General features: G+C 39.5%; 3 protein-coding genes across 6 annotated transcripts in view; 2 read left to right on the top strand and 1 right to left on the bottom strand.

The window, feature by feature from the left end:
• Positions 1-4,484, top strand: part of TTC23L (tetratricopeptide repeat domain 23 like) — a 56,402-nt gene extending 51,918 nt beyond the window's left edge. For 2 of the 4 annotated variants that reach the window (XM_025984081.2, XM_025984079.2), the window contains exons 12-13: positions 499-605; positions 2,573-4,484. In XM_025984081.2, the coding sequence (XP_025839866.2) occupies positions 499-580 (82 nt within the window). In that variant the 3' untranslated portion in view covers positions 581-605; positions 2,573-4,484. The remainder of the gene's footprint in view (positions 1-498; positions 606-2,572) is intronic. The other 2 variants (XM_072757114.1, XM_072757115.1) reach the window with 1 other exon arrangement.
• A 1,722-nt stretch (positions 4,485-6,206) lies between these two features.
• Positions 6,207-15,156, bottom strand: RAD1 (RAD1 checkpoint DNA exonuclease). Its single transcript, XM_025984092.2, has 6 exons — positions 14,968-15,156; positions 14,307-14,571; positions 12,929-13,037; positions 11,175-11,433; positions 9,066-9,164; positions 6,207-8,765 (listed from the first exon to the last, which is right to left on the bottom strand). The coding sequence occupies exons 2-6, from the start codon at positions 14,499-14,501 to the stop codon at positions 8,582-8,584; spliced, it is 846 nt and encodes a 281-aa protein (XP_025839877.1). The 5' UTR covers positions 14,502-14,571; positions 14,968-15,156; the 3' UTR covers positions 6,207-8,581.
• A 7-nt stretch (positions 15,157-15,163) lies between these two features.
• Positions 15,164-25,639, top strand: BRIX1 (biogenesis of ribosomes BRX1). Its single transcript, XM_025984091.2, has 10 exons — positions 15,164-15,442; positions 18,813-18,924; positions 20,528-20,571; positions 22,417-22,487; positions 22,751-22,800; positions 22,925-22,998; positions 23,145-23,195; positions 23,325-23,426; positions 24,864-24,992; positions 25,228-25,639. Exons 1-10 carry the CDS (start codon positions 15,284-15,286, stop codon positions 25,495-25,497), a joined length of 1,062 nt encoding a protein of 353 aa, XP_025839876.2. The 5' UTR covers positions 15,164-15,283; the 3' UTR covers positions 25,498-25,639.
• The last annotated feature ends 537 nt before the right edge of the window (positions 25,640-26,176 follow it).

Below are 26,176 nucleotides of genomic sequence, written 5' to 3'. Positions count from 1 at the left end.
CCTAGAGAGATGCTTGCTTGACGTTCCAGGGCATCAAGGGCTTCGTGGAGCTGATTTATTCGTATTGTCATGGAGTCTGGGTGGGGGGGAAGGCTGAGCCACTGCCATAGATCTGCTATTTGGGCATAGCGACACGAGCAGTGTACTTTGAGTGGAGGCACCTCATGTGTGAGGCCCGACTCCGCCATGAAATAGCTACATGACCCTTGGTCGCCTACACATTGTTTCCTCATCTTCACTCATTTCTTCAACAATTATCTTTGTGAGCACCTACTAAATGCTGGGTGCGGTTCAAGATGTGGGCGCTAATAAAGTTAAACTTGGTCATGACTCTTAAGACGACAATCAAGTAGGAGAGGCAACTAAGAAGAAATGATGAAAAGATGAATGAGTCCTGTAGTAGAAATCTCAGTGCAGTGCAGGTGGGAAGGAGAGACAGTCTAAGAAAGCTGGAAAAAGACTTCACTGAGAGGGTTACATCTGAGTTGTTTTTTGAAGGGCAAGTAACAGTTCATCCAGGTGGAGAAGAGAAACCATTCCAGGAAGAAGGAACTGTATATGCAAAGGCCCTGAGGTATGACAGAGGACAGCGTATTGAAGCAATGGTAAGTTCTTTATGGCTGCCGTACACAGTAGCATTTTCTGGAGGGTATTGCAAGGGTTGCTGATTGCAAGGGATGTTGCACTGCCTACATGGAGGAGGGAGAAAGGCTCTGGGCAGATTGGTTTAGGGAAAAATAAAGTAGGATAAATAAAGTGACACACGTTCATTTCCTGGGCTTCTCAGAACTTTCAATATACTAAACTCCCCCATTGGCATGTTGAAAACAAATTAATTTTTTTTAAAAAAGACTGTATTCCTATACACCTGAATTCTTTTTGAAATGGCCAGTGATTTAAATTTTGGCAAATTAAAGAGTCTTTAAAACCACAGTAGAAAAACTAAGAAAGATTTGGTTTTATTTTAAAGCAAGGGGTACTGCAGCGCCTGCTTGAACTGAGGGTACGAGAATGCTTTTATAGTTTGGTAAAGAATCTGGGCCCCACTTCAGGACATAATAAAGTCTGTGAACACGACTATCTCACCAATGAACTATTTTATCTGATCACAGAAACATGACTTCAATACATCCCTGTGAACTAATTTTTCTTTATGATTCATGGCGGCTGAGAGCTAGCTCTGGAGACAGACAAATCTGGGTTCAGACTCCATTACCGCCACTTTCTAGCTGCATGTTACCCTGTGTCCTCATCGACAGAATGGAGAGGAGAATAGTACCTGTCCCTTAGTGTTGCTGTGAAAATAAAATGTCTGGAAAGTCGTCAGCAGGGTGCCCGGCCCCGTAGCAATCATTTGACAAATAGCAGCTATTTTTATTTTTCCTGAAGCTGGGGCTTTGAGTTTCTTACTTTCTAGTTACAACATGGGTGCACAAAGCAAAAGGAGGTTGGTAACTATTGTTGCTGAAAAGCTACCACCAGGCTGGTGTGGAAAACATTTTGCTGGTTAACATCTCAAAAGTGAGCTGGAGCTTATCAGCGCTTGGAAACAGACAGTGTGACACAATGCCTTAAGCCCAAAGATGATGATGTACACGCTGTGGCTGGAAATCAGTGTCCTTTCAGTGACCTGGAGATTTCAGGCAAGGGGAATCCTGCCACCTTGTGGCGGGAGGATAGTAGGCCCCGGGCAGATTTCTACTCCCTAGCAGAGGTCCTTCAGATTTTTGCCCACATCTGATTTTATGAGACCCTGGGCGATTGACTTAATTTGTGCCTATTTCTTCTTCAGATTTGAAACCACATTATCTCTTGGTTTACTGAGAAGGAGGTTAAAGTGCCAGATAGCTTTCTGTATTTTATGCAGTCAGTAGTAGACAGAGAATGAATTAGTCTTTAGATGGAACTTGCATATAAAAAAAAAGTCTTGTAAAATTTTGGGTCTCATGTTTCTGTGGAACAAATACTTTTTTTCAGGCAAATAGGGGCTATGAAAACCACACTTTGCAGGCTTGAGGTCTAAATAGGAGATGACTGAAGAACACTTAATAGAAACCAGGTTTCTGGACCAGATTTCTTTTGGACCAGATTACTTCTAACTCCAGCTCAACTTCTCCAGTATTAGAAAATCAGAGTATGGGAATCTTAATGGCTGGAAATGGGGAAGATATATCCTCTTTGTAGCACTTAACAGGGCCTCCGGGCTCTAAAATCTGTGCGTTCATGAGATCACCTGAAAACTATGAACAACGTAAGAGACCCTAAATTTTTCAGCTGTGATTAAAAGCAGTTTTTTCAGCTGTGATTACAGGCAATCCAGGTATCTAAGACATCCTTGGCTGCCATCTGAATCAAAGGAATTGCTCCCTGCTCTTCAGGGAGAAAAACTACGACTCTAGAATCATTTTAGAGGCCTATTAGAAGAGTCAGCATTTTTGGGGTGTGGGCACATGGTCAAACAGTTGCCCTCAGACTGAGTTCAGCCAGCTAGCTTAACAAAGCAGTGATTTGGAGCTGGCCGAGAAGGCAAGAACGAAGACAAATGCACAAATGGTTTTCTGCTTTCCTTTAGGTCTTCCATTACCAGTAAATTGAAAACCTCCACACAAGATAGCCAACAATAAAGTCGACCTGTTGATAACAAAAATTTTGGATCACAAGACATATTTATCAACTTTGATAGCCATGGGAGATCAAAAGCAGAACTAAGGACTATAGGAGGGGGGAAAAAAGTCTACTTATCAGCATTACAGGTAAAATACTCAAGGCTCCTTAGAAAGTAGGAATCCTGATCTATAACTTAGGGTGAGGAGGGAGGTTAGAAATCTTTAGACAAACGCTTTTAGTTTCTTAGTGGCTGGGACTCCAATACCTTGCTTAATTCCCTTTTATAACTCAAATTTCATTTTTTTTCCAGTTCTGGCTTTTAAAAGACTCTGCAATATCTAAGTAGTTTACTGGTGAATATTTTAATATAATATTTGGAAGTACTTTTAGTCATAACCTGTTTCAGGTCACTAAAACTGCCTTGTGAAGAAACACTTGATCTTCTGAAAACATTTGCCCTGGTCTCATGCCATGTTAAGAGTCAGAAAGGACTTTTTGATTCTTACTATAAATGAAGGAGCTAGGGACAAGATAGATTGATTTGTTCAAGGTCAGCCTGGTGATTATGAAGCTGATTTTCTGAATCACAGATGATTAGTTCCCATCTCACTATGCTGCCCCCAGCCTCAAAGTGGATTAGAGATACTTGTTATGGCAGGAATGTTCACCAAGGTTGTTTTAAAAAGAAATCCTGACCTTCCCCCTCCTGCAACCCCAAACAAATGTGTATCTAGGAAAAAATGTTGGCAATCTCCAATCATGTCCCTTACTGTCTTCATGTACCCAGGGAGAAAAGAGAAATTAGATTCCTGTGAGTTTACAATATAAACTTTTCTTTTCTCTCTTCATCGATTCTCAATTACATCAGCAGAATTAATGGAGCTCCAAGACTGTCTCTTTGGGCATCCAAGTGCCTTCTAACAACAACTCTACTTTGTGCTTGTAAGAACCACATTTTGGTTCTTCATTCAAAAAAATAATTTCAGTCCTTTGTTCAGTCTGTACAACCTAATGAGCAACCAGTACCCAAGCAAGGTGTAGTGGGGAGTAGTGTGCTGCTGTGGCCTAAGTACATATATACCAATTAACCCCTGGCTTGTCTGTAGACCAGTAGTCTTCCTCCTGCAGGTGTGTTCCCCCTTAGCTAATTCCCAGAGTATGTTCAGTCTGGGACTCAGGGCCAGGGTCCCAGGTTGCAGCCCTGGCTGAAAGCAGCTATATCCCACTGACCTTTTCTGCAGGCTTGTGAACTGGTTGCCCAGTCTGTCATTGCTAATTTAGCCCTCTCTGGAGATGGGGCTGCTCTTCTTATCCAGAATATTCTGAACTGACTAAACGAGCCTCAGAAGCATTGCTTCCATTTTCACATATCCAGATGAAAATGGATTTTCAACAACGACTGTGATAAATAAAAAAACAAAAGTACTGGACAGGACACTAAAATTTTTTAAATTTCCTATTTTGGGAGACCCCAAAATTCCAAAAGTCTTAAAATCTCTAGACTGACAAACGTGTATCAATGAAGAAAAAGCATGAGTGTAACATTAAAATAAAATGTTATGGTGTAATTCCATTTTTGCATTTGAAATAGGTTTTAAATATTTAAATATTTCCTGTGTTTACCATCAATGCAAAGTTGCTAATAGTCCATTTTGTGAGATTTTGATGTTAAAATGTTTAATGAAATGGTTGTGATAATGAATGGTGGCTAGTTTTAATATCTTCATAGCTGACAAAATAACAAGTTGTTACTTTTGTTGGTTCTAAAAGTTTTAAAAGTTTGGTATCTTGTGAAATTCTCAAGTTTTAAGAAACCACCTTGGAAATAGCCAACTCAGTATAAAACCGAACATAAAGTTGCATTCTCTCTTGGAAAACTGTGGATGAGAACTAAATTCATTCAATGGAAACCAGCAATCTGGATAATCCACCCCAATCTAACAGATCGGAGTCAATAAGGTCATTCACAACTTTCAGATTCTTTTTAAAGTAACTAACAGGCACTGAAAGTTTTGAGGTGGATAAGGGTTAGCTATTTTCCTACAATCTCTGTACCAAATTAGAAAAGAAAAAAAAAACAATCAAGCCCAGATCAAACTGTCCCACAGATTTTATTTTATTTTACTTTATTTTTCAAAGATTCTATTCATTTGTTCATGAGATACAGAGAGAGAGAGAGAGGCAGAGACACAGGAAGAGGCAGAAGCAGGCTCCATGCAGGGAGCCCGACGCAGGACTCGATCCTGGGACTCCAGGATCACCTGGGCCCTGGGCTGAAGGCAGGGGCTAACCCGCTGAGCCACCCAGGGATCCCCCACAGATTTTAATAAACATTTTTCAGCAAGCATAGTTTATGTAACCTGTTCCTTTAGGTCAGTGAAGTCCTATTTCTCTGTTTTGGTAGCTCACACACCAGTAACCACGAAAGGTCTACTTAAGGCAAACTTCACAATATTCCAGAAGTGAGATTGTCCTAATCCAGTCAGCAACAAGCAACCAGAAGTCCTTGGACAAAATGGCAGGAAGCAAGACCATTTAGGGGTCAAGCCTAGGCACCACGCCTAACTGTACAGGTTACAAGCCTCACTAGATTCTCATGTCCTTCCCATGCAGGCATAGGGAACTACTCTGACGTAATTTAATCATCTCACACATCCTGAATACCTCTAGTTTTGCCCATGAGAGCCACTATTATTATCTATCATATTGATCAACAAGCTATTAATTTCAAAAGTAAAACCTACTTTAAACATTTAATCTACTAATTATCAGAATCTCTGGTGGTGGGCAGCCCGGTGGCTCAGCAGTTTAGCACTGCCTTTAGCCCAGGGTGTGATCCTGGAGTCCCAGGATCAAGTCCCATGTCGGGCTCCCTGCATGGAGCCTGCTTCTCCCTCTGCCTGTGTCTCTGCCTCTCTCTCTCTCTCTCTCTCTCTGTGTCTCTCATGAATGAATAAATAAAATCTTAAAAAAAAAAAAAAAAAAAAGAATCTCTGGTGGTAACTGAGAGGGATAACACAAATGCCTGGAGCAGCTGCCCAAGTCACCTCTGATTAGGGCACCAGCTGTCCACTCCTGGAGCGGGAAATCTATGTTAGAGCTGCCAGCTGCTCTGGGTGCATGTAACCCGACTTGTGTGTGAAAACAGTACCTATGATAGAATTAGGAAAAGAAAAACTACTATAGAATTTCCTCAATTTCTCAGGACTCAGTAGATTTTGCTTCAGGTGGGGACAAGGGGAAGTCAGTGTGAAGACAGGGAAAGTAAGAAGGGAGTATGTTGTTCTGAAAAATCCCCCAGTCTAAACTGTTAAGAACGCCACATGATGCCCTTTTAGCAATTGTAACAAATTCGTACCAGGACTACTTGATACACCACAGAAATTCTGTGGTTTCTTATAAAAGTGATTATGGGGCAGCCCTGGTGGCTCAGCGGTTTAGGGCCGCCTTCAGCCCAGGGCGTGACCCTGGAGACCTGGGATCAAGTCCCATGTCGGGCTCCCTGCATGGAGCCTGCTTCTCTCTCTACCTGTGTCTCTGCCCCTCTCTCTCTCTCTCTCTGTGCGTCTCTCATAAATAAATAAAATCTGACAAAAAAGTGATTGTGTTACAAGACTTTTTATTACAAAAGCAGAATTTTAAAAATCCTCTTATTTTTTATTTTGAATCATTTCATCAATTCCAGGTGGAGGCATACCATCATCAAACACGGAAAAACATTAAAAACAGAGAAATTAACTACCTATTCCTGTAGTGAGCAAAATTTAATAAGAAAATGAGATAAACTTCAAAAACAGCAAAACTAAAGGTCTAAAAAAATAAGATTCTATTTTTCTGTGTGTGACACGTGAATCTGTAGTCTCCATGCCTCCGGGTCGGCCTGAGAAAGCACTCCCCCTAGCGGACTTTCATAGGAATTTAAGCAAAGTTAAACTAGTAAATTCCTAGGTCAAAGAGAACACACTAAATAGGAAATTCTGTTAAATCAGTACCGTGAAGTTAGTGTGATGTAGAAACAATTACACTCGTTAGCTTATGAAGCATAAATAGCTAACGATATGTGCAGCTAAAATGATTGTCTTAAGTGTGCAAAAGTCAGTCTCTCCCTATTAAACCAATATATATTTTAAATTCTTCACAGGTCCAACTTTTAAAAAATACCTTAGATTGAAATCAATTCAGAGCTCAATAATTGAAATTAAATAGTGACTAATAAGATGCTAAAAGATAACCTGAATGGAGGTTCTCTCATCTAACAAATATTTATTGAACATGTTATATATTAGGCACTGTTCTAGGTATAGGACATACCAGTGAACAAAAGCCAAAAAGAACTGCCCTATTTTAAAGGAGAATTATAGTCCTTGAAATTCTGACTGATTAAATATTCTCATAATTATGTTTTAGGTTTCTTCTGTTCTTGATGTTTATCTAAAAAAGTATTTGTACAACATTTAGTAGATTCATTCATTTCCTTCTTAAATGTGTACTACACTTGACCAAACTCCAACTCTTTTTGTGCCAGCTGGCATCCTGAGATTGCCTGGGGGACTTAGTAGTTATCAGGTAGTGACTCTGGGCTAGACACCCAGCCTGCCCATGGACTCGGGAGCAGTGCCCACAGCTGTTCTGGGGGAGCGTTTTCCTGAAGTGCTTTGTTTGAACTACTCTCCAAACTCCTCTAATGCCATGTGGCCTGTTTTAAGGCAGGATTCCAAATACACCCTTCTGATGAATGTTTCTGATATTAATATTACTCAACTGTTCTTTACCACAAATACCAGGGTTTTGGGGGGGGCGGGTCACAGGTCACAAAGACAAAGACTAGCATTAGTAGGTAGAGGCCAGGGAGGCCCAATGAATCCTGCAATGGGATGAGTTTTTTCCCCCATGAAAAACTGTCTCCCCCACAAAGGCCAACATTGCCCACCCAACGAGCTGTTACCACACAGCTCATTGGAATTTATTTTAGTTATATATTTTTTTCTACTAGAAAACAAGCCAGATAATCTTAGTATTGCATTTTATTAGATATCTACACACCATAAGAATTGACTGAAAATTACCCAAGAAAGTGCAAAACCACTTAATTGCTGGTTTTCTACATCTTGTTTGGATGAGAAACTCTTATGGGTGAATAGCAGGTATATAATATGTACTTACTAAAGTACTTACTGCACTGAACAGTGGCAGAGAACAAGAAGAAATTCTGTAACTCTGGTCTGCTTTGTATCTTGTTCATAGCTTTCTTTAAAATACATACTTTAAAAATAAATCATTTTAAAAAATAAAAAAATATAAATCATTTAATTACTCAGACTTGTTCGCAAAGCCTAAACTTCAGAACATTTGGAAAGAAATCACATGTAAAAGCAATAATTTCCGTGCAATTAAATGCATTAAAACAAAAAAAAGTATCCTTCAAAACAGTGGTTCTCAAACTTTAGCAGGCATCAGAATTTCCTAGGGGAAATTTTTCTATGCTACAGACTGTTGGCTCACTTCCAGAGTCTCTAACAAGATTCCAGGTAATGCCAATGCTGTTGGTTTAGGTGCCACACTTTGAAGACCCACTGCGTTAAGATATATTCTTCGCAATTCAAACTAATAAGCAATACTTACACACCGCTGCCTTTTCTAATAGTAAATAAATAAAAGAACATTTCAGGTATGGATTCATCAAATGTAAAGTTTTTAGACTCTTGAAATGTCTGACTTAAATAGATTATTCATCTTGGCTCATAATGATTCCCATGAGTTCAAAAGACGGAACCACAGCATAGTCCAGTAGTGGGTAATGTGTGACTCCATGAAAACATTTACTTACAAAATACACAGCAACTATTAGGATACGTGGACCTTGTTCCCATCTCCTCCAGCTTCTTCCCTTTAGAAAAATCCAATATCATGGAGATACTAAACCCAGAATGAGAATGTGACCTATTTCAGGTAGAGATCACAGTGAATGCCATACTTAAGATTCTGATTCAGAAACTTCTTCATCAGGGCAGCAGTAATATTCCACAAAACATATCTGTCCATCCTCATTCCTAATCATATACTGTAATGAGAGAAACCCTCGGTTATCTGTTCGGATAGATACCTTACACGACAGGACTAAGGCCTTTGTAGAGGGTTTCAGTAAAGAAATCTTGTATCTGTAGAGGAGTAAATAAAAAGCAGTTGTTATTTGGACATGCTTGAAGCAGTGCTCATAACTCCAAGTAAAGGACAAAAATTAGCCAAGAACTACCAAGTAACAAATATAAAATATTTGTCCAATTTGCTAATATTTTTCATTTTTACAATTTCATCCACTATCACAACTCCAAATCCCCAGGTAAACCCAGCACTCTACTACTTATTTAGATATTATACCTTTAGCAAGATTCAAAGTTTTACATTTATTTAATACATATGCGATATTCACCATCATCACCAATATATTAAGAACTGACCTGTTGACCTGGGTTTGGTTACACTGAAATGATTCCATCAAATCAGAATCTTTGGGATAATCAAGATGGGAGCTTCCTGCATTTCCAAAAGTAGATAACCTACAGTAAAAAAAAAAAAATGAGCGATTCATTTATCCATTGGTCCAACAGTAAGTCCCATTAGGATCTCAGTAAAGAAGACACTTCCTTAAGAAGCTCATTCTGGTGAATGAAACAAGATACGTAAACAAATACTGACAATACACTATACCAATTACAGTAATAAAGATTCCTGCAGGGTGCAGTGGGAGGTCAGAAGATCTAGCAACTAATAAACAGCTTTGGAAAAATGAATCACCTAAGGAATCCACCAGGGTTGTCTGCCTCAATTTCATTACCTTAATTCTATTCTGATACCTTTCCCCATCCTTAAATCAGAAATAATACAAAAGGAGAGAGCTGAGGAGTGATGGAAGACCCTGAGCTAACTCATTGGCAAGCCTGGAGTCCTATTCCCCATCCTTACCGCCACACCCAGGAATCCTGGCTTTTCTGTATCTTAGACCTCTCTTCAGGCTGTTTCATGGTTTTCCTTGCTTGGCAGTATTAGCAGGTTGTGTGTAGACAATTTGTAAATGTAAAGGTTTAATCTGCAAGAATGTATTGATTATTTGCTGTGGGGTTAACACACTGGTAAGTACTGTGAGCACAGTGGCTGCTGGTCTTCCTCAGGTGCCACCTTTTCTCTCCTCTAATGTAGCCTTTCTCTGAGCCATCTCATCCATGCCCAGCCATGATGATGACTCCCAAATCTAAATTTCCAGTCTAGGGACGCCTGGGTGGCTCAGCGGTTGAGCGTCTGCTTTTGGCTCAGGGCGTGATCCCTGGGATCCTGCTTCTCCCTCTGCCTATGTCTGCCTCTCTCTGTGTCTCTTGTGAATAAATAAAATCTTTAAAAAAATAAATTTCCAGTCTAGACCTATCCCCTGAACTCTGTATGTTAAACTACTCCCTAGTGTTACAGACAGCTCAAATTTAACAAATCCAGAGAAAAATTTCAACTCCCAGTTCCACATGACCCAATCACTTCTCATACTGGAGATGAAAGATACCATGATCCATCTAGTTACCTGTGTCAGCACAGGCATCACTTAGGTGAGGATCCTCTAAAATATGCTGTTTAAGTGCTCAGAATTTTAATTCATATCACTGTTTAAGTAGGGTTTCATTGATTACCATTTTGGTTAACAATGTAACCAACCTTGATCCAAATTTGTAACTGCCGAATGTCATAAGGGCCCACAGCTTCTAGAGTAGATGTAAAAAGAACATTTCTTTCATATTTTTTCCTCCTTTACACTTTAATATTCTGATGTATTTCAAAACAGAAGAACTATTTATATCTTCTCTCCAAATGGATTCTAATCCTGAAAATTTCATAATTTCTTGGCTCAAAATACCAGGAACAGCTTGATAGTTTTTGACATTGTATTTCTGCTGAAAATTGCCCTCCCTTAGGAGCTTACCTTGATCAATACCCCCTAAGTACTCAAGTACTGTTCCCTAGGCGTCTCTGTTAATTATTTTGGTACTTAGTGGCATGCAATTCTGCTCCTTTTATGCTGTGTCATATATATCTTCTCCTCATCATGATTTTAAGCTGTTCCTTTCCTAGGGGCTTTAAAAGGTAGATATGCACACAGGAGGTGACTAATAGATACTCAGTGAATGAACCATGTACAGAAAACATCTGCTTCCTTCTGTATCCTGTACTAACTTGAAAGAGATACCATATGATACAAACATCTTTTCTAAACGTTTAAGACCAAATTTTCCTTGTGATGTAACTTGATCTATACCAGTAAGTAGTACAATGAAAAGACCTCTAGTTTATAAAGTAGGAGGCTGGGCTACTTACCTACAAACCAAAAGTATGAAGCTTTAAATACTGAGTTCATCTTCCTGGACCTTAGGTTTCCTGATTTATAAAACTATGTAGAGTAAAAGCTCTCTAAAGATCTGAAAATTCTACGAGCTGGGATGATAAAAATTCTGCATCCTGAGCAAATGTGTAAGCAGAGAAAGAGCAGACTACAATATTAACTATAATTGCCCTCTGTGTTCAAGTACCTGAAATAAGGCTTGTCGGGAGACATGGTGATCTGTAGGACCTCACTCGTCATATCCAATTCAGAAAATGCTTCACGGAGCCCCTCTGACTGCAGAATAATTTTATTAATAACATTGGTGCTGCAGAAATCAAAATCCAGAGTCTCCTCCGGCTCCTGAGTATTGATTTTGCAGACTGTCACCACTCCTCCTTCTTCTAGAAATAGCATCAAAGGGTAGCCATAACCTTGGTAACACATCCGAAGTGCAGTTAAAGTCCCTGCAAGGAAATAAATCATATGTTGGGCTTAGCTTTATGATGTATGCTCAGCTTCTTAAGATTATTACAACTCTTGAAGATTATTCTATTCTGCCCAATTTCTAGCATATATCTATATATACATATCTTTATCTCCTTATAAGAAGGGATCATATTTTCCCTGATGACATATGTAGACAATTCAAATAATAACAAAACTAAGAACCAGAACAAAATTTAACTCTTTGAAATCATTTTCCAGTTTGCCAAAAACACCTCAGAAATAGCTTATTGATTTTATATATCTACAATTTTCAGAATGAAGAATTTACATGGACCAATATTGCAAGTAACAGAATTACTGCAGAATAAACTATGCTCTTTCTCAATGGTACAATGTGCACAACAGTAGACTGCTTTGATAATGTCAGTGTATCTACTGTGTAAGGACCCTTCCAAGCTTTTCTATTGGGAGATACTATTTACATTTCCTCAAACTTTAAGATCAAATTGAGAGAAAAAGAGAAGGTGGTTAATGGTAATGTGGGTTTTAACACTACAAATCACTAGCGGAGGAGGAGGAATATGATGGGACATTCTAGCTCCTTCCTCTTACTAGATGGAGAGCTACAGTGAAGAGGAATAGGGGAAGGCAGGTGCTTTTATGAAAAACCAGCTAGGGAATGCTGCATTAGAAAAATGTATACTTAACAATAACGGAATTGTCAGTACAAAATTAAAATATATTTTCTAAAGAACCACAACTGAATTTTCCCTAGCTAATCTCCATATTCCTTTCCTGTGAAATAAAATCGTTCTTCTGGGGATTCCTTGTAGTTTTATATCCATAGCAACCGAATTCACTATTCCTAAAAAAAATAAAATATGTAAATATTTTAAAATTAAACATTTCAGGAAATAGACAATTTACAAATAGGACTTAAAGAAATAAAAGCAAACACTTTTTTAACACAGTAAACTAGGTGTGAGAATTAGTTTCTGTTTTTCTCTGCCACTAAACTGTATAATTCTGAACAAGTTAGGGGAAAACACCATTTAATACATATTTTACAATGTTAAAGATAATACACATTCAAAGTCTTCTCTTGGTCAGTTCAAATTTAAAACCCCTAAAACTGGAGGTCCTGGCTGGCTCAGCGGTTGAGTGTCTGCCTTTGACTCAGGGCGTGATCCCGGGATCCTGGGATAGAGTCCCACATCCGGCTCCCTACAGGGAGCCCGCATTTCCCTCTGCCTCTCATGAATAAATTTAAAAAATCTAAAAAAAGAAGTCCCTAAAACTTTGTAAATTAAAAAAATTATAAACACTTTTGTAAATATGAAAAGAACATAGCATTCTTCCTATTAATGTGAGAAATTGAAATCCATGATCACGACCAATGATAAATTTGCAATTTCTAAGATATTGTTTATTACTTCTAATAACTTCTCCTGTATTTTTCTGACCATTTGTATAATGCTTTTGTGTCATTATAATGATAATAGAATGGTTCACCTGGCATAGGACTTGATCCAAAAATAGATAAACAGTCTAAAAGGATAGTTAAATTTATTCGAAAAGTAACAGACTCTTCTTGAACTATAAACTCTTGAAATATTCCAGCCTGTGAAAAAAAGTAAACATAAAAATGTATACATATTAATGAAAACTCACATAAAAGTTTCTAGATTTCACTTTATATGTTTCAAAAATAACAATGTTACACTAACCCTATGAAAATAATTTCTGATTACCGATCAAAACATCTTAAAGACTTTTTTCAACTATTATTAGTTAGAATACTACTACTCGGTAGTTAAGGCGTAACTGATTTCAGTACCATGCAAAACTTCAGGAAAGGTCCTTCATCTAGGTTCTTGGATCTAAACTATTGTCCCACGCGACTTCCCCTTGTCTCATTTCTGCGGACATCAGTAGGGCTCAAGTCCTTTGGAAAACAGCCAAACAATCTGATAAAGCATCAGTGATACCGATTTTCAATTTCTTTTGAGGACAAGAACCACGTCTTATCTATCCCTCTATATCTGAGGTTACACTATGCACTTAAGTGTTAAAAAAAAAAATGTTGGATTAAATTTGAAATCCTATGTGAACCATACATATATCACTTTGTAAGGAGGGATTATAACCAATAAAAGGGAAAAGGGAAGTAGTCGCCAAAACCATATACTCTGGAAACAAATGTTTGGGTTCTCATCCCAACGTGGCTACCTGCCATCTGTAGGACTGTTGGCAAATCACTTAAAAGACGCCTATTTGGGGCAGCCTGGGTGGCTCAGCGGTTTAGCCGCCTTCACCCCAGGGCATGATCCTGGGGTCCCGGGTCAAGTCCCACGTGGGGCTCCCTGCATGGAGCCTGCTTCTCCCTCTGCCTGTATCTCTGCCTCTCTCTCTCTCACCCTGTGTGTCTCATAAATAAATAAAATCTTAAAAAAAAAAAGTTATAAGAAACAGGCAAAAATTAATTTAAAAAAAATACGCCTATTTCGGGGATCCCTGGGTGGCTCAGCGGTTTGGCGCCTGCCTTCAGCCCAGGGCACGATCCTGGAGAGCCGGGATCGAGCCCCGCATCGGGCTCCCGGCATGGAGCCTGCTTCTCCCTCTACCTCTGTCTCTGCCTCTCTCTCTCTCTCTATGTCTATCATGAATAAGTAAATAAATAAATCTTAAAAAAAAAAAAAAAAAAAAAAAAGACGCCTATTTCGGGCAGCCCGGGTGGCCCAGCAGTTCAGCGCTGCTTTCAGCCCAGGGCGTAACCCTGGAGACCCGGGATCGAGTCCCACGTCCGGCATGGAGCCTGCCTCTCTCTCTCTCTGTGTCTCTTACGAATAAAAAAAAAAAAAAAAAAAAAAAGAGACGCCTATTTCCATACCTGAATAAAAGCATTTGCTTGCACACACTTTGCATTTTCCACCGTAACCTTGATTCCGTTTTTAGTGGCGAAACACGTCGCATGTTCTCGGAAATGAATAGCCTTCAGGACCGTGGAGAGATTCCTGACGTTGTCAAGGCTGGCCACCAGGCTGTAGTCGCTGTCCCCTTGGGTCTGTGGGGTCAGGAGGGGCATCGCCCTCGGCTCCTGCGGCCCCGGGGGATGCTCCCGGCGGCCACACGCGCTGCTGCGGGTCGGCGAACCCCTGAGGACCGCAAGACTCTGGGTCAGGGCCGGCGAGGCCCGCGACGCCCACCTGCGCCGAGGCGGGCGGAGGCGGCCCGGGCCCCCAACTCCGCCGGGCAAGGGCTGAGCCCCACATCTGCCACTTCGGCTCTTCGTGACTTTGGGGGGAGAAGGACTCCTCCACGCTACGATTTCCCCGCCTCTAGTAAGGGGCCAGCACCACAGGGCAGGCTGTGAGCACCGTAGTTCCCCGCGGGACCAGTTTCCGCGCCAAACCGGGACTCCCCGCCCCGCCCCGCCGACTCGGCCCCTAACGGAACAGGGATGGCGCGCGGGCCCCGGCAACCCCGTTCCCCAGCCTGCACACACGCGGCATCTTTACTAGTCCCGGGATCCCGGGACGCGGAAACCTCACCTTTGGGGCGGGATCCGGGCGCCAGGGAGCCCTCCGCAGCCGGGCCACCCGGCAGGCCCGCCCGCCGCGCCTCCCGGGCAGCCGGGGAGGAAACGCTCGGCTCCCGCCGCTCTTTTCAGACCCGACGGCCACCTCGGCCACCGTCACCACAGAGCTGGAGGCGGCCTAGAGCGCCGCGCCTGCCCTACCAGAGACCGGAAGAGCGTACCACCGAGCCGGGGGACTGCGGGGCCCGGCGCAAAGGACCATAGAGATCGGAAAGGGGAGCGAGCGGCCGCGCCGGAAGGAAAGCCGAGACCGAAGGCGACCGGGCAAGATGGCGGCGGCCAAGAGGAAGCGGCGTGGAGGCCTGGCGGTTCAGGCCAAGAGACCGAGAAAGAACCAAGAAGATTCCAAGCAGCCAGCCAAGCTGGGCGACGTGGCAGAAGAGGCGGAGGAAGAGGAGAGAGGCCGTATCCCAGGCCCCGTGTGCAAGGTAGAGAGGGGTAACCTCCGCGTTGCACCAGCGCCCGCGGCTCTGGCGCCTTCCCTGGGGCCGCCAACCTCGTGAGAGCTTTGCTGATTTCGGAGTTGCCTGTCTGTTGCCAGAGCTCGGCCTCGGCTCTCCTTCCCGGTCAGACGGACCACGGTGCTTACAGCTGGTTCTCGTGCACGTGGCCGCCCTCGCGGAGGCCGCGGCCGAGGAAGCGCGCGGGCCTCGGAGCTCTTGCGGGGTTCGCAGGGAGGCGGCCTTGGGGGTTTGGGGTGTTCCGTCCCGTGGTGTGTCGTCTACTTCATTTTTTTCTTCTTCTTGGGGGTGTTACTTACTTTTCCTTTTAAAGTTATTTCTCGCTATCGGGTATAAATCTTCCAGTATCTAGTCAGCTACTGTCAGTCGGGGATCCTGAAGCTTGTGAAGCGTCCTTTAAAGAGTTGCTCACCATCTATCCATCCACCCACCCACCCGTCTATCTAATCTATCTATCTTGCTCTTCCGCTATCGTCAGCTACTGTTAAGCTGGTTAAGCGGTCCTTTAAAGTCTTGCTGTCCTAGGGACAATGATTTTGACTGGCCTGATCAGGTTTTTAACTCTTAAGGGATGTTGAAAGCTAGACTAGATGGAATGAACTTTCCTTGTATTCACACTTCTGCAATATGTCAAGCGCTGTACGCAGTCAGGCCTCCTCTGGCTTTGGGATTGCTAAACCAGAATGTGATTTCCGATAGTGTTGGGAGTTTAGAAGGAAACTAAGAATTCATGTTAAGTTTATGGTTTGTATTCAGAAGAAGGCGAACCCAAGTTGTTGGGCCGTCCTTCCATTCCTTACCCTTGATTGGATACTGTGGAGGCAAAAAATGGTCTTTGGTTTATTTCTGTTTTGGTTCTCTTTCAACTTTCCTGGCCCTTAGCCTAGTTAGTACTCTGGCAGGTAGTAGGTGATAAGTGACAGTGTATGGTGGAAAGCACTAGGAAAGGAGTTAGCTTTGAGGAATGAAAGGCGAGTTTAAATTCTAGCCCTGCCATTAATTAACGTCCATATTTTGAGCTCCTCTGTCATCTGCAAACTGAGAGGAAGAAAATGTGATTTAATTTTTGTGAAGAATAAGCTGGACTTCTAGAAGATTTTCAGTAAATTGTTAGTGCTGCTACTCTTCCCTTAACCTGGAAGGAAATATGATAGTATATGTGACCTGAGTCATAAAATGAGAAATTCTGTGGAAGTACAGAAGATAGAGGTTACTCTTACCCTAAGACAAGTCAGGTAAGGGATCCTGAAGGATTTAGCCCTGGCGCTGGATCTCAAAGTAAGCGCACAATTTCAGAATTCAGTTTTCAAAAATGAGATGGAACAATACAGTGGCAAAGAAGAAAAAATGATCAAAAGCATTGAAGCGGAGGAAAAATGCTGAAAATCTGAAAAAAACGAGCCAGGTTAGCTCAAAGGTAGGGTTGATTTAGGGCAATAGTGAGGGAAGAATAGAGATGTATTTTAGGATCTACTGTTAAAGCTATGTTCTTTGGAGTTTGTTTAGAAAATCCTGGGAGGCTAAGGATATGATTGAAACAGTGCTTTAAAAAAAATTAAGCTGGTGCTAGTTGGCCAAACTTAATTGGAGAAACTCCTGTCTGGGAAGGCTAGCCATTTAGGAGATTTGAGATGATAAGGATCTGAATTCAGGCACTGTGAAAGGGGAATGAAGTAAGAGTTCTTTTGAGAAAGAAATTGACAGCATTTGGTAGTGCTTATGATACAGGAGAATAGGGCAAATAGATGATTCAAAACCTGGGGGATGGAAATGATGGTTGCATCGTTAGAAAAATAAACAGGAAATTTACTATGTTTAAGGTTTAGTATTCTAGAGTTGAATTTGAGGTAGTATTAAGTCAAATACTTGGATTATTAGAAGTGGTGAGAGTTCTTTACATTTCTATACATTTGACAGTTGAAGCTATGGAATGATTATGAGAACTCACTTCTGGAGAGAAGAAGAAACCAAGAGAAGGCTAGGAAATATCTTTATTTTTATTTTTTTAAAGATTTTTTATTTATTCAGAGAGAGAGAGAGAGGCAGAGACACAGGCAGAGGGAGAAGTAGGCTCCATGCAGGAAGCCTGACATGGGACTCGATCCCGGGTCTCCAGGATCACACCCCAGGCTGCAGACAGCGCTAATCCGCTGCACCACCGGAGCTGCCCAGGAAATATCTTTATAGCATCAGGGGAGGTTTTGGAGAGATGGAAGAAGGAAAACCAAAAGTGAAGAAAGACAAGGAAAGCATTTCTGGGAGGCAGTCATGGTCAGTGAATACCACTGAGCGATTGTCAGGATTGTTTGTCCTGCTACCTGGAAGCTTTTTATGATTATTAATTTGTCTCTACTTACCTTATATACAAGGAGTTAACTTTTCCATTGGCTGTGTTATTTTATTGGAACCAAGGGCTATTTTAGCTTGCTTTTTTAGGTAGGGGATCTAAATTTCATCTATAAGATAAAATTATAGATATAATTTCATCTATAAGACTTTATTTCAATAGAGTTTGCTTTTTTGCATCATCACATGATGGTTTGCCATGTTGTGGTTATCTGTCATATACAATAGACAAAATGAAAATGGCAAAGCATTGAAATAAGGGTTTCACACTATTCTTGCCTCCTTGTTGTTTTGTTTTATTGTGTTTTGTTTTAATTTATTTATCCATGAAAGACACAGAGGGAGAAGCAGGCTTTTTGAGGGGAGCCTGATGCGGACTCACTGTATCCCGGAACCCCAGGATCATGACCTGAGCTGAAGGCAGGTGCTCAACACTGAGCCACCCAGGCATCCCACCTCCATGTCTTTTTTATTGCTTGCTTGTTTTCTGTTTTCCCATATGAGAACAGTGCCTGACTCCTGATAGAAATCTAGTAAATATTAAATTAATATTAAAGTTTTCTTGTGAAAGGAATTTTTACTAAGGAGTTTGTTTGAAATCAGGAGTGGAGGGTAGTCCGGGTGGCTCAGAGCTTTAGCGTCGCCTTCAGCCCAGGGCCTGATCCTGGAGACCTGGGCTCCAGTCCCACGTCGGGCTCCCTGCGTGGAGTCTGCTTCTCCCTCTGCCTGTGTCTCTGCCTTTGTCTCTCTCTCTGTTTCTCTCATGAATAAATAAAATCTTTATTAAAAAAAATGGAAAGATTGTATATATAGTTAAACATCTCAGTTTCCTGAATTATACACATGAGAGAGAGGCAGAATTAAGGATATAGTCTTGATACATTAGAGGATGATGGAGTATTTAAAAACTAGATACTTTTAAACTATCTTTAAAAAACCAAGGTAGGTTCAGTATGAGCTTTAAAAATTTCAACATTTTCTTTTTCTTTAGGGCAAGTGGAAAAATAAGGAACGGATTCTCATCTTTTCTTCCAGAGGAATAAATTTCAGAACAAGACATTTAATGCAAGATTTGAGAATGTTGATGCCTCATTCTAAAGCAGGTGCCTTTATATCATACACTTTAAAAGTTCTTATTTATAAACTTGACTATATATTCTCATTTTGAATTGTTGTTTAACCTTGTCATTTATTCAGCCTTATCAGGTAAAGAACTCTATTGCCTCAGAACAGTGATAAGGTTTTTCCAATTCACATTTTGTTAGAAATTCTTTGCAAAATTCATTAACATTCCCTTCACTTTCTCAGGTATCCTACTATTATCAAAACATTTCTTGAAGGTCCAGGAATGCCTTCATTGTAGTGCTCTCAGAGGTGATAAGCTGGTTTGTCCTTCCAAGTAATTGGTGACTGCCATGAATTGCTATCTGCTTATTTATTTATTTTTTTTAAGGTTGGCTCCATACTCGGTGGAGCCCAAGCCCAATGCAGGGCTTGAACTCACACACAATGCGGAGATGGACAGTCATACTCTTATTAATCACTGAACCATCCAGGTCCCCCACTATCTGCATTAAAAAAAACAAAAACTTGTTCTTATTTAAAAGTTAATGGACCATAGTGGGATTTGAAGCACCTTTAAGTTGGGGCTCAGCCTACTTCTAAATACCAAAATATTCTTTTTAGTGATGGTGTATCTTTCAGGCAAATGAAGTTTTAAGTTAGAACTGTGGCAGTACCATCATACGGCTGTTTTTGTGCCTTTGTTGAGGGGAGCTTTTGGCTTTTTTTTTTTTAACTTTTTATTTTTATTTTATTTTATTTTATTTATTTATGATAGTCACACACACACACACACACACACACACACACACACACACAGAGAGAGAGAGGCAGAGACACAGGCAGAGGGAGAAGCAGGCTCCATGCACCAGGAGCCCGACGTGGGACTCGATCCTGGGTCTCCAGGATTGCGCCCTGGGCTAAAGGCAGGCGCTAAACCGCTGCGCCACCCAGGGATCCCGAGCTTTTGGCTTTAATTCTAGATAATAATTTTGTTTCTTAGACCACTGTTTCTCAAACTGGAGTCTGTTGTTACATCTTCGTATCTCTAAAACTAAGAGATTTAATTTATATTGTTTTTTTTTCTGTGATCTAAAACCATTTTTTAATCCATTTTCCTGACAACTGTGATTCAAAATTGAAATAAATTTTCTTCAGTTCAAATTTTAGTTTTCTTCAGTGAGTGTTCCTTAAACTGCCATCCTAGAACATAGTGTTCTGTTTGTAAGAGTGTTTCCATATTTGAAAGGGACTTATAGAACATGTAAAGTTGACAGGAGACCACTGCTTAGAATATAGTTTATGATTCTTGAGGACTGTTTTCAATTAAGGACTTTTCAATTGAGGACTTTTTTAATTAAGATTTTATTTATTCATGAGAGAGAGACAGAGAGAGAGGCAGAGACACAGGCAGAGGGAGAAGCAGGCTCCATGCAGGGAGCCCGTTGTGGGACTGTTTTCTATTCAGTCATTTTTATTAAAAAAAGGTAACAAGATTTTTAAAGAGGTCATGTGTTTTTAGGCCTAATAATTTTGAAAATTAATAAAATCTCTTAAATTGATTGTAAAAACAGTACTTTTTTAGAAAGCATGTGTGATTTGTTTGAAGTAGCTTTGAAATCTCTTTCTTTTTTTTCTTTTTAGATACAAAAATGGATCGTAAAGACAAATTGTTTGTCATTAATGAGGTAATTTTAGATAGTAGTTCAAGTAAAATATAGGAACACTATTTAGGAATAAAAATATTTGGGGACGCTAAAGATGTTCATTATACAATAAGTTATTCAATGACTTTTAAATTGTTTTGTAAAAGATAGCTCAGACATATTTTATTAACTCTTCAATGATTTGCTTATAAATTTTTATATACTCACTATCTCTCACAGTTTAGTGATTCAGTATAAATTATTTCTTGGTCATTCTTATATTTGTCTTACCTCACCAAACATTGACGTTTCTAAAGGACAAAGTTTCTCTTTTATTTATTTTTTTCTCATCAGGTACAATACAGTGCTAAATTTATAGTGGGTACTTATTTTAAAAACTACCAACATGTACAAAATAAATTAAAAGTCCATTAAATATTTTTATTTTTATTTTTATTTTTTTTTATTTATGATAGTCACAGAGAGAGAGAGAGAGAGAGGCAGAGACACAGGCAGAGGGAAAAGCAGGCTCCATGCACCGGGAGCCCGACGTGGGATTTGATCCCGGGTCTCCAGGATCGCGCCCTGGGCCAAAGGCAGGCGCCAAACCGCTGCGCCACCCAGGGATCCCTCCATTAAATATTTTTAAAACTACACATTTTAGAAATGTTTTTGCCAGTATTAAAAGTGATATACATAGTATTTGCTCTTAATTTTTAAAGTATTGTTGAGGATACTAAACTTTTATTTCTTACTATTTTTTAAGATTTTATTTATTTGAGATAGAGCACAGCAGGGGAGGAGAAGAGGGAGAGGGAAAAGCAGGCTCCTGCTGAGCAGGGAACCCAATATGTGGGGCTCCACCCCAGGACCTGATCATGACCTGACCCAAAGGCAGACACTCAACCAACTGTGCCATCCAGGTGCCCCTAAACTTGTATTTTAAAGTAAAATTTTAAAAATGTAGAGGAATTGTATTTTTAGATCATTTTCTTTCACTATTAGAAAGGCTTCTTTTATTCATTTAGCTTGAATTTTTGAGCCCGTGCTATATATGGCCTTACTTCAAGGCTGTGAAAACTGTTTTAACAGAACAATGCCCCTGTCGTCCGGTCGGGCTTATATTCTAATGGGGGATTTAGTCCGCAAACAAGTATGATTTCAAGTGAAGATAAGTGAAAAACACAGGGTCTGAGTTTCCAGCAACTGAGGCTAAACTAGAAAACAACCAATAAGTGTTGGTTGTTCTAAATCCAATAAGAAACAAAAGCAGTGGACCTAAGAGTTTTTTTAAGTTGTTAGGTTTAAAGTCTCAAGTAGTTGAGAGTTGATGAATGCTATATTACTTTAGGAATATTACAGTAATATAAACTGTCAAGATGTAGAAGTTTAATTCAACTTAAAATAGGTTTTCTAACTTTTGCCTTTCACCAGTCCCTTAGTGATTTCACAGAACTGAAATCAAGAAATGATAGTATAGATTAGGAAGAAAAATCTTAAATTTCTTAAGCTTAAAAATCAGAACACTAAAGAGTTAGAAATAAAAATAACCATTATAATGGATGTAGTTGATTCTTGAAGGACTGTGTGTCCTAAGATTGGCTAATTGTAGTGTGCTTTATTCCTAAGGCATCCTTTTTTACTCTTTGTAGGTTGTACATGGGAGTATGGTGGGAGATAGGGTTCCCAGTGAACAGAAGAAAGGCCAGAGTGTCTAGTTTGCCTTAGAATACCGAAGAGGGATTTTAAATGTTTCTTTTTGTGAATTTACCTAAATTTAGACCTTTGTAGCCTATTAACTTACTTAAGTATTTTTGGGGGAATCTAGATATTAATGCTTTGGTTCTCATTTTTATTATCTATTTCTTGTTTCTATACTTTGTTTAGGTTTGTGAAATGAAAAACTGCAATAAATGTATCTATTTTGAAGCTAAGAAAAAACAGGATCTCTATATGTGGTAAGAGAATGTATTGAGACTTAGGTGGAACTGTTCTTGTAAATGGACTTATTTGTATCTCTTAGGTTGTAGACTGCTTTCAGTCTTCTATGTAAAAAGATTGGGCCAGGGGATGAAGCAAAGTCATTTGATTTGCAAAAGTTGAAACCTTTAAAGAAAATTTAATATATGGATGTTATAAGCACGGCATAATGTCTTTTAAACTGTGAAGTAGTTTACTATATTATAAATTCTATTTAGTTGAACAATTTCATTTTTCTCAGGCTTTCAAATTCACCTCATGGACCATCTGCTAAATTCCTTGTTCAAAACAGTAAGTTGACTCAATTTAATTTTTTTTTTTTTTAGTTTAAAAATTTTTTATGACAAAATTGAAAATCATGCTTTTGGGATAATTGTGCCAAAGGTATAGCTACTTTTGTTATATTTTTTTCTAGTTCATACCCTAGCTGAGCTAAAGATGACTGGAAACTGTTTGAAAGGTTCTCGGCCCCTTTTGTCATTTGACCCAGTAAGTTTCTCATTTAGTGTGTGAGGTCTAATTTTCTTACTCTGCATAGTTGTTTAGTGGACATGCTTGTGTAGTTCAATTAGTTAAAATTTAAAAATACGATTTTAAAACACTTGTCAAATAATATGTTCACTTTATTTTTGTAGGCTTTTGATGAATTACCACATTATGCTTTGTTAAAAGAACTCTTAATTCAGGTAAATATCTTTTATAGAAAGTATTTTTAATAACAGGAGTATCTCTGGACTTTTCGTTAGCTATCTGAAACATACATGATATGTGGTAGAATAAGAAATTAACATATCTTTTTTTTTTTTTTTAACTAGATCTTTAGTACACCACGGTATCATCCCAAAAGCCAACCATTTGTGGACCATGTGTTTACTTTCACCATTTTGGATAATAGGATATGGTTTCGGAACTTTCAGGTTAGCTTTAATTAATTTTTAATTACACTTTGAAATGAAGTATTATATAGAATTTGTATTTATTTATTTATTGATTGATTGATTGTTAAAGATTTTATTTATTTATTCATGAGAGACCCAGAGAGAGAGGCAGAGACACGGGCAGAGGGAGAAGCAGGCTCCCTACGAGGAGCCTGATGTGGGACTCAATCCCGGTACTCCAGGATCGTGCTCTGGGCCAAAGGCAGGCACTAAACGGCTGAGCAACCCAGGGATCCCCCTATTTATTTCTTTTGTTTTAAATAGCTTTTTGCCCCCATAGACTTACAGCAATTAACAACTGTCTCATACTTTACCTATTTCTCTACTTATTTCTAGGCTATCCATTGGTATGGAGTAAGGGTTTTCTAAAAAGCAACTATATTGGGATCCCTGGGTGGCTCAGTGGTTTAGCGCCTGCCTTTGGCCTAGGGCACGATCCTGGAGTCCCGGGATCGAATCCCACGTCGGGCTCCCGGTGCGTGGAGCCTGCTTCTCCCTCTGCCTGTGTCTCTGCCTCTCTCTCTCTCATGTCTGTCATGAATTTAAAAAAAAAGTCTTAAAAAGAAAAAGCAACTATATATGTTTAGCTAAATAAAAGTTTCTCCAAAGAGGTGGGAATCTGGGAGTGGACATTGTTAGGACTTAGAAAAACATGATCCCTATAGAATGCATTTACTGAGAATTCTAAGATGAGTCATACGGTGACTCATTTAGGAGGAGAGGTGATTCTGGAAATCTTGAAGCAGGAGTTTGGCAGGATAATAAATCAGAAAGGTAGAGAAGTGGAAAGAACAGCAAGACAGTTTCAGACAGCATATGAAGTAATCTGGGCTCATTCCTGCACATGGTGGTATATTGGACACCCTGCAGTGTGAGTTGAACATATCCTCTTAGCCTCTGAGGGCAGGCATACATGAACCAACATTGCTAGTATTTTGAATTCAGAAATTGCCTTTAAATTCACAAATAAATTGGGCCAGATATCCTTTTATATACCTTTTAACATAATTTGAATTAGATGTATAAACACAATTTAGGGGTTGACTTAAATTTTAAAAAGGTTCTCCACAGGGTACTTTAATACATTTTGTTACAGTGGTCGCAGTTTTAAAAATTCATTTAACCACAGTTTTTCAAGAATATGTGCACTGTAAGAAGCAAGATAAGGGCCAAATTGGAATTACTCAATTTGAAAAGAAACACTGAGAAAAACAGTAATTTTCCCGTGACAATTATCTGTTAACTAGTAATTTATTTCAGAAAATAGTGAGAATTTGGCACTTGTCAGGTTTCACTTCCACCTTAATTTAATTGGTTCTCACTTCTTTGGGGCATAGTTGTGATGAGGTTATAGCCAGTGTATCTTTGAGGAACAATATATCCAAACCAAAATGAAATGTTTCCTTTTTATTAAAGATCATTGAAGAAGATGCTGCTCTTGTAGAAATAGGACCTCGTTTTGTCTTAAATCTCATAAAGATTTTCCAGGGAAGTTTTGGAGGACCAACTTTATATGAAAATCCTCACTACCAGTCACCAAACATGGTAAGCTATCTTTGCTGTTTGGTGGTCCCTCAATGCCCAGAACTCTCTGGCCAGAATGATTCTGTCAAGCGATTTCTGTTAAGTATGAAACTAAATTTGTTGTTGTTGTTGTTTTCTGCACACATTTTTGCAAATTACTACTTTTTTTAATGACAAGAGTGAAGGGGGAAAAGATGTGTAAGTGAATGTCCTCACCATATATTTGGAATGCATCTGATATTTTTTTGATTTTTAGCATCGGCGTATCATAAGATCCATCACAGCTGCAAAATACAAAGAGAAACAACAAGTGAAAGATGCACAGAAAATGAAAAAGAAAGAACCAAAGACTATTCTTCCACATGATCCCACTGCTGATGTTTTTGTTATACCAGCTGATGAAAAGCCGATAGAAATACAGTGGGTAAAACCAGAGCCAAAAGTGGATTTGAAGGCAAGAAAGAAAAGGATTTACAAAAGGCAAAGAAAAATGAAACAGAAGATGAACAGTGGCAATGCAAAATGAATCAGTGGATAACTAACTTTTCAGTAATTTTATATTTATTTTGTATTCAGTGTGTAAATACAGTTTTATTATCCAGGACTACCTTACATCTCATTAGTGTGGCATTTAAGACAGAAAAACCAAATTAAACTCCGTGGCTTCAGTGTTGTGTATGTTTTTCTAAATATTACCAGAACTCATCAATTAATTTGTTTTTCTTTTCAAAGCTAGTTTGATATTACTTAAAATTCAGCATACTTCAGGTTTAGCCTTGATTTCTTGGATTTAAATTTTGGGTTTAGCAAAGCTGAAATTGAAACAGATTTACTGGGTCATTGCTACTTGTAAAACAACGAATTTTAGGCACTTTGAGAGCATAGTTTTCGACGGTAACATGCAGATAGACTGGTAGAAAGAAAAAACATCTTACTGAGATTGGAGTCCCTGAGTCACCAATGCAAGAGGCCTTGGAAAAGCCAATCCCTGATCTTTTTTTCTCACCTCAAGAAAGAGTACAATAAAAATTCTTAGGTTTAGAGAATCAAAGGATTTAATATATGTGTTGAAAGTATTTTGTAGATTACAAATTTAATTTAGAAGCAGTGGGTATAAATTGCTTGAGTTAATAATTAAGAGGAAGGAAAATGGAACAGTAGTTAGAGGGTACTGGAACATTTGAGTTTCTCTCCTGATGAAAGAA

The sequence above is a fragment of the Vulpes vulpes genome, chromosome 4 (genome assembly GCF_048418805.1).
Source record: "Vulpes vulpes isolate BD-2025 chromosome 4, VulVul3, whole genome shotgun sequence".
NCBI classification, from domain to species: Eukaryota; Metazoa; Chordata; class Mammalia; order Carnivora; family Canidae; genus Vulpes; species Vulpes vulpes.
This window is presented reverse-complemented; position numbering and strand designations above follow the sequence as displayed.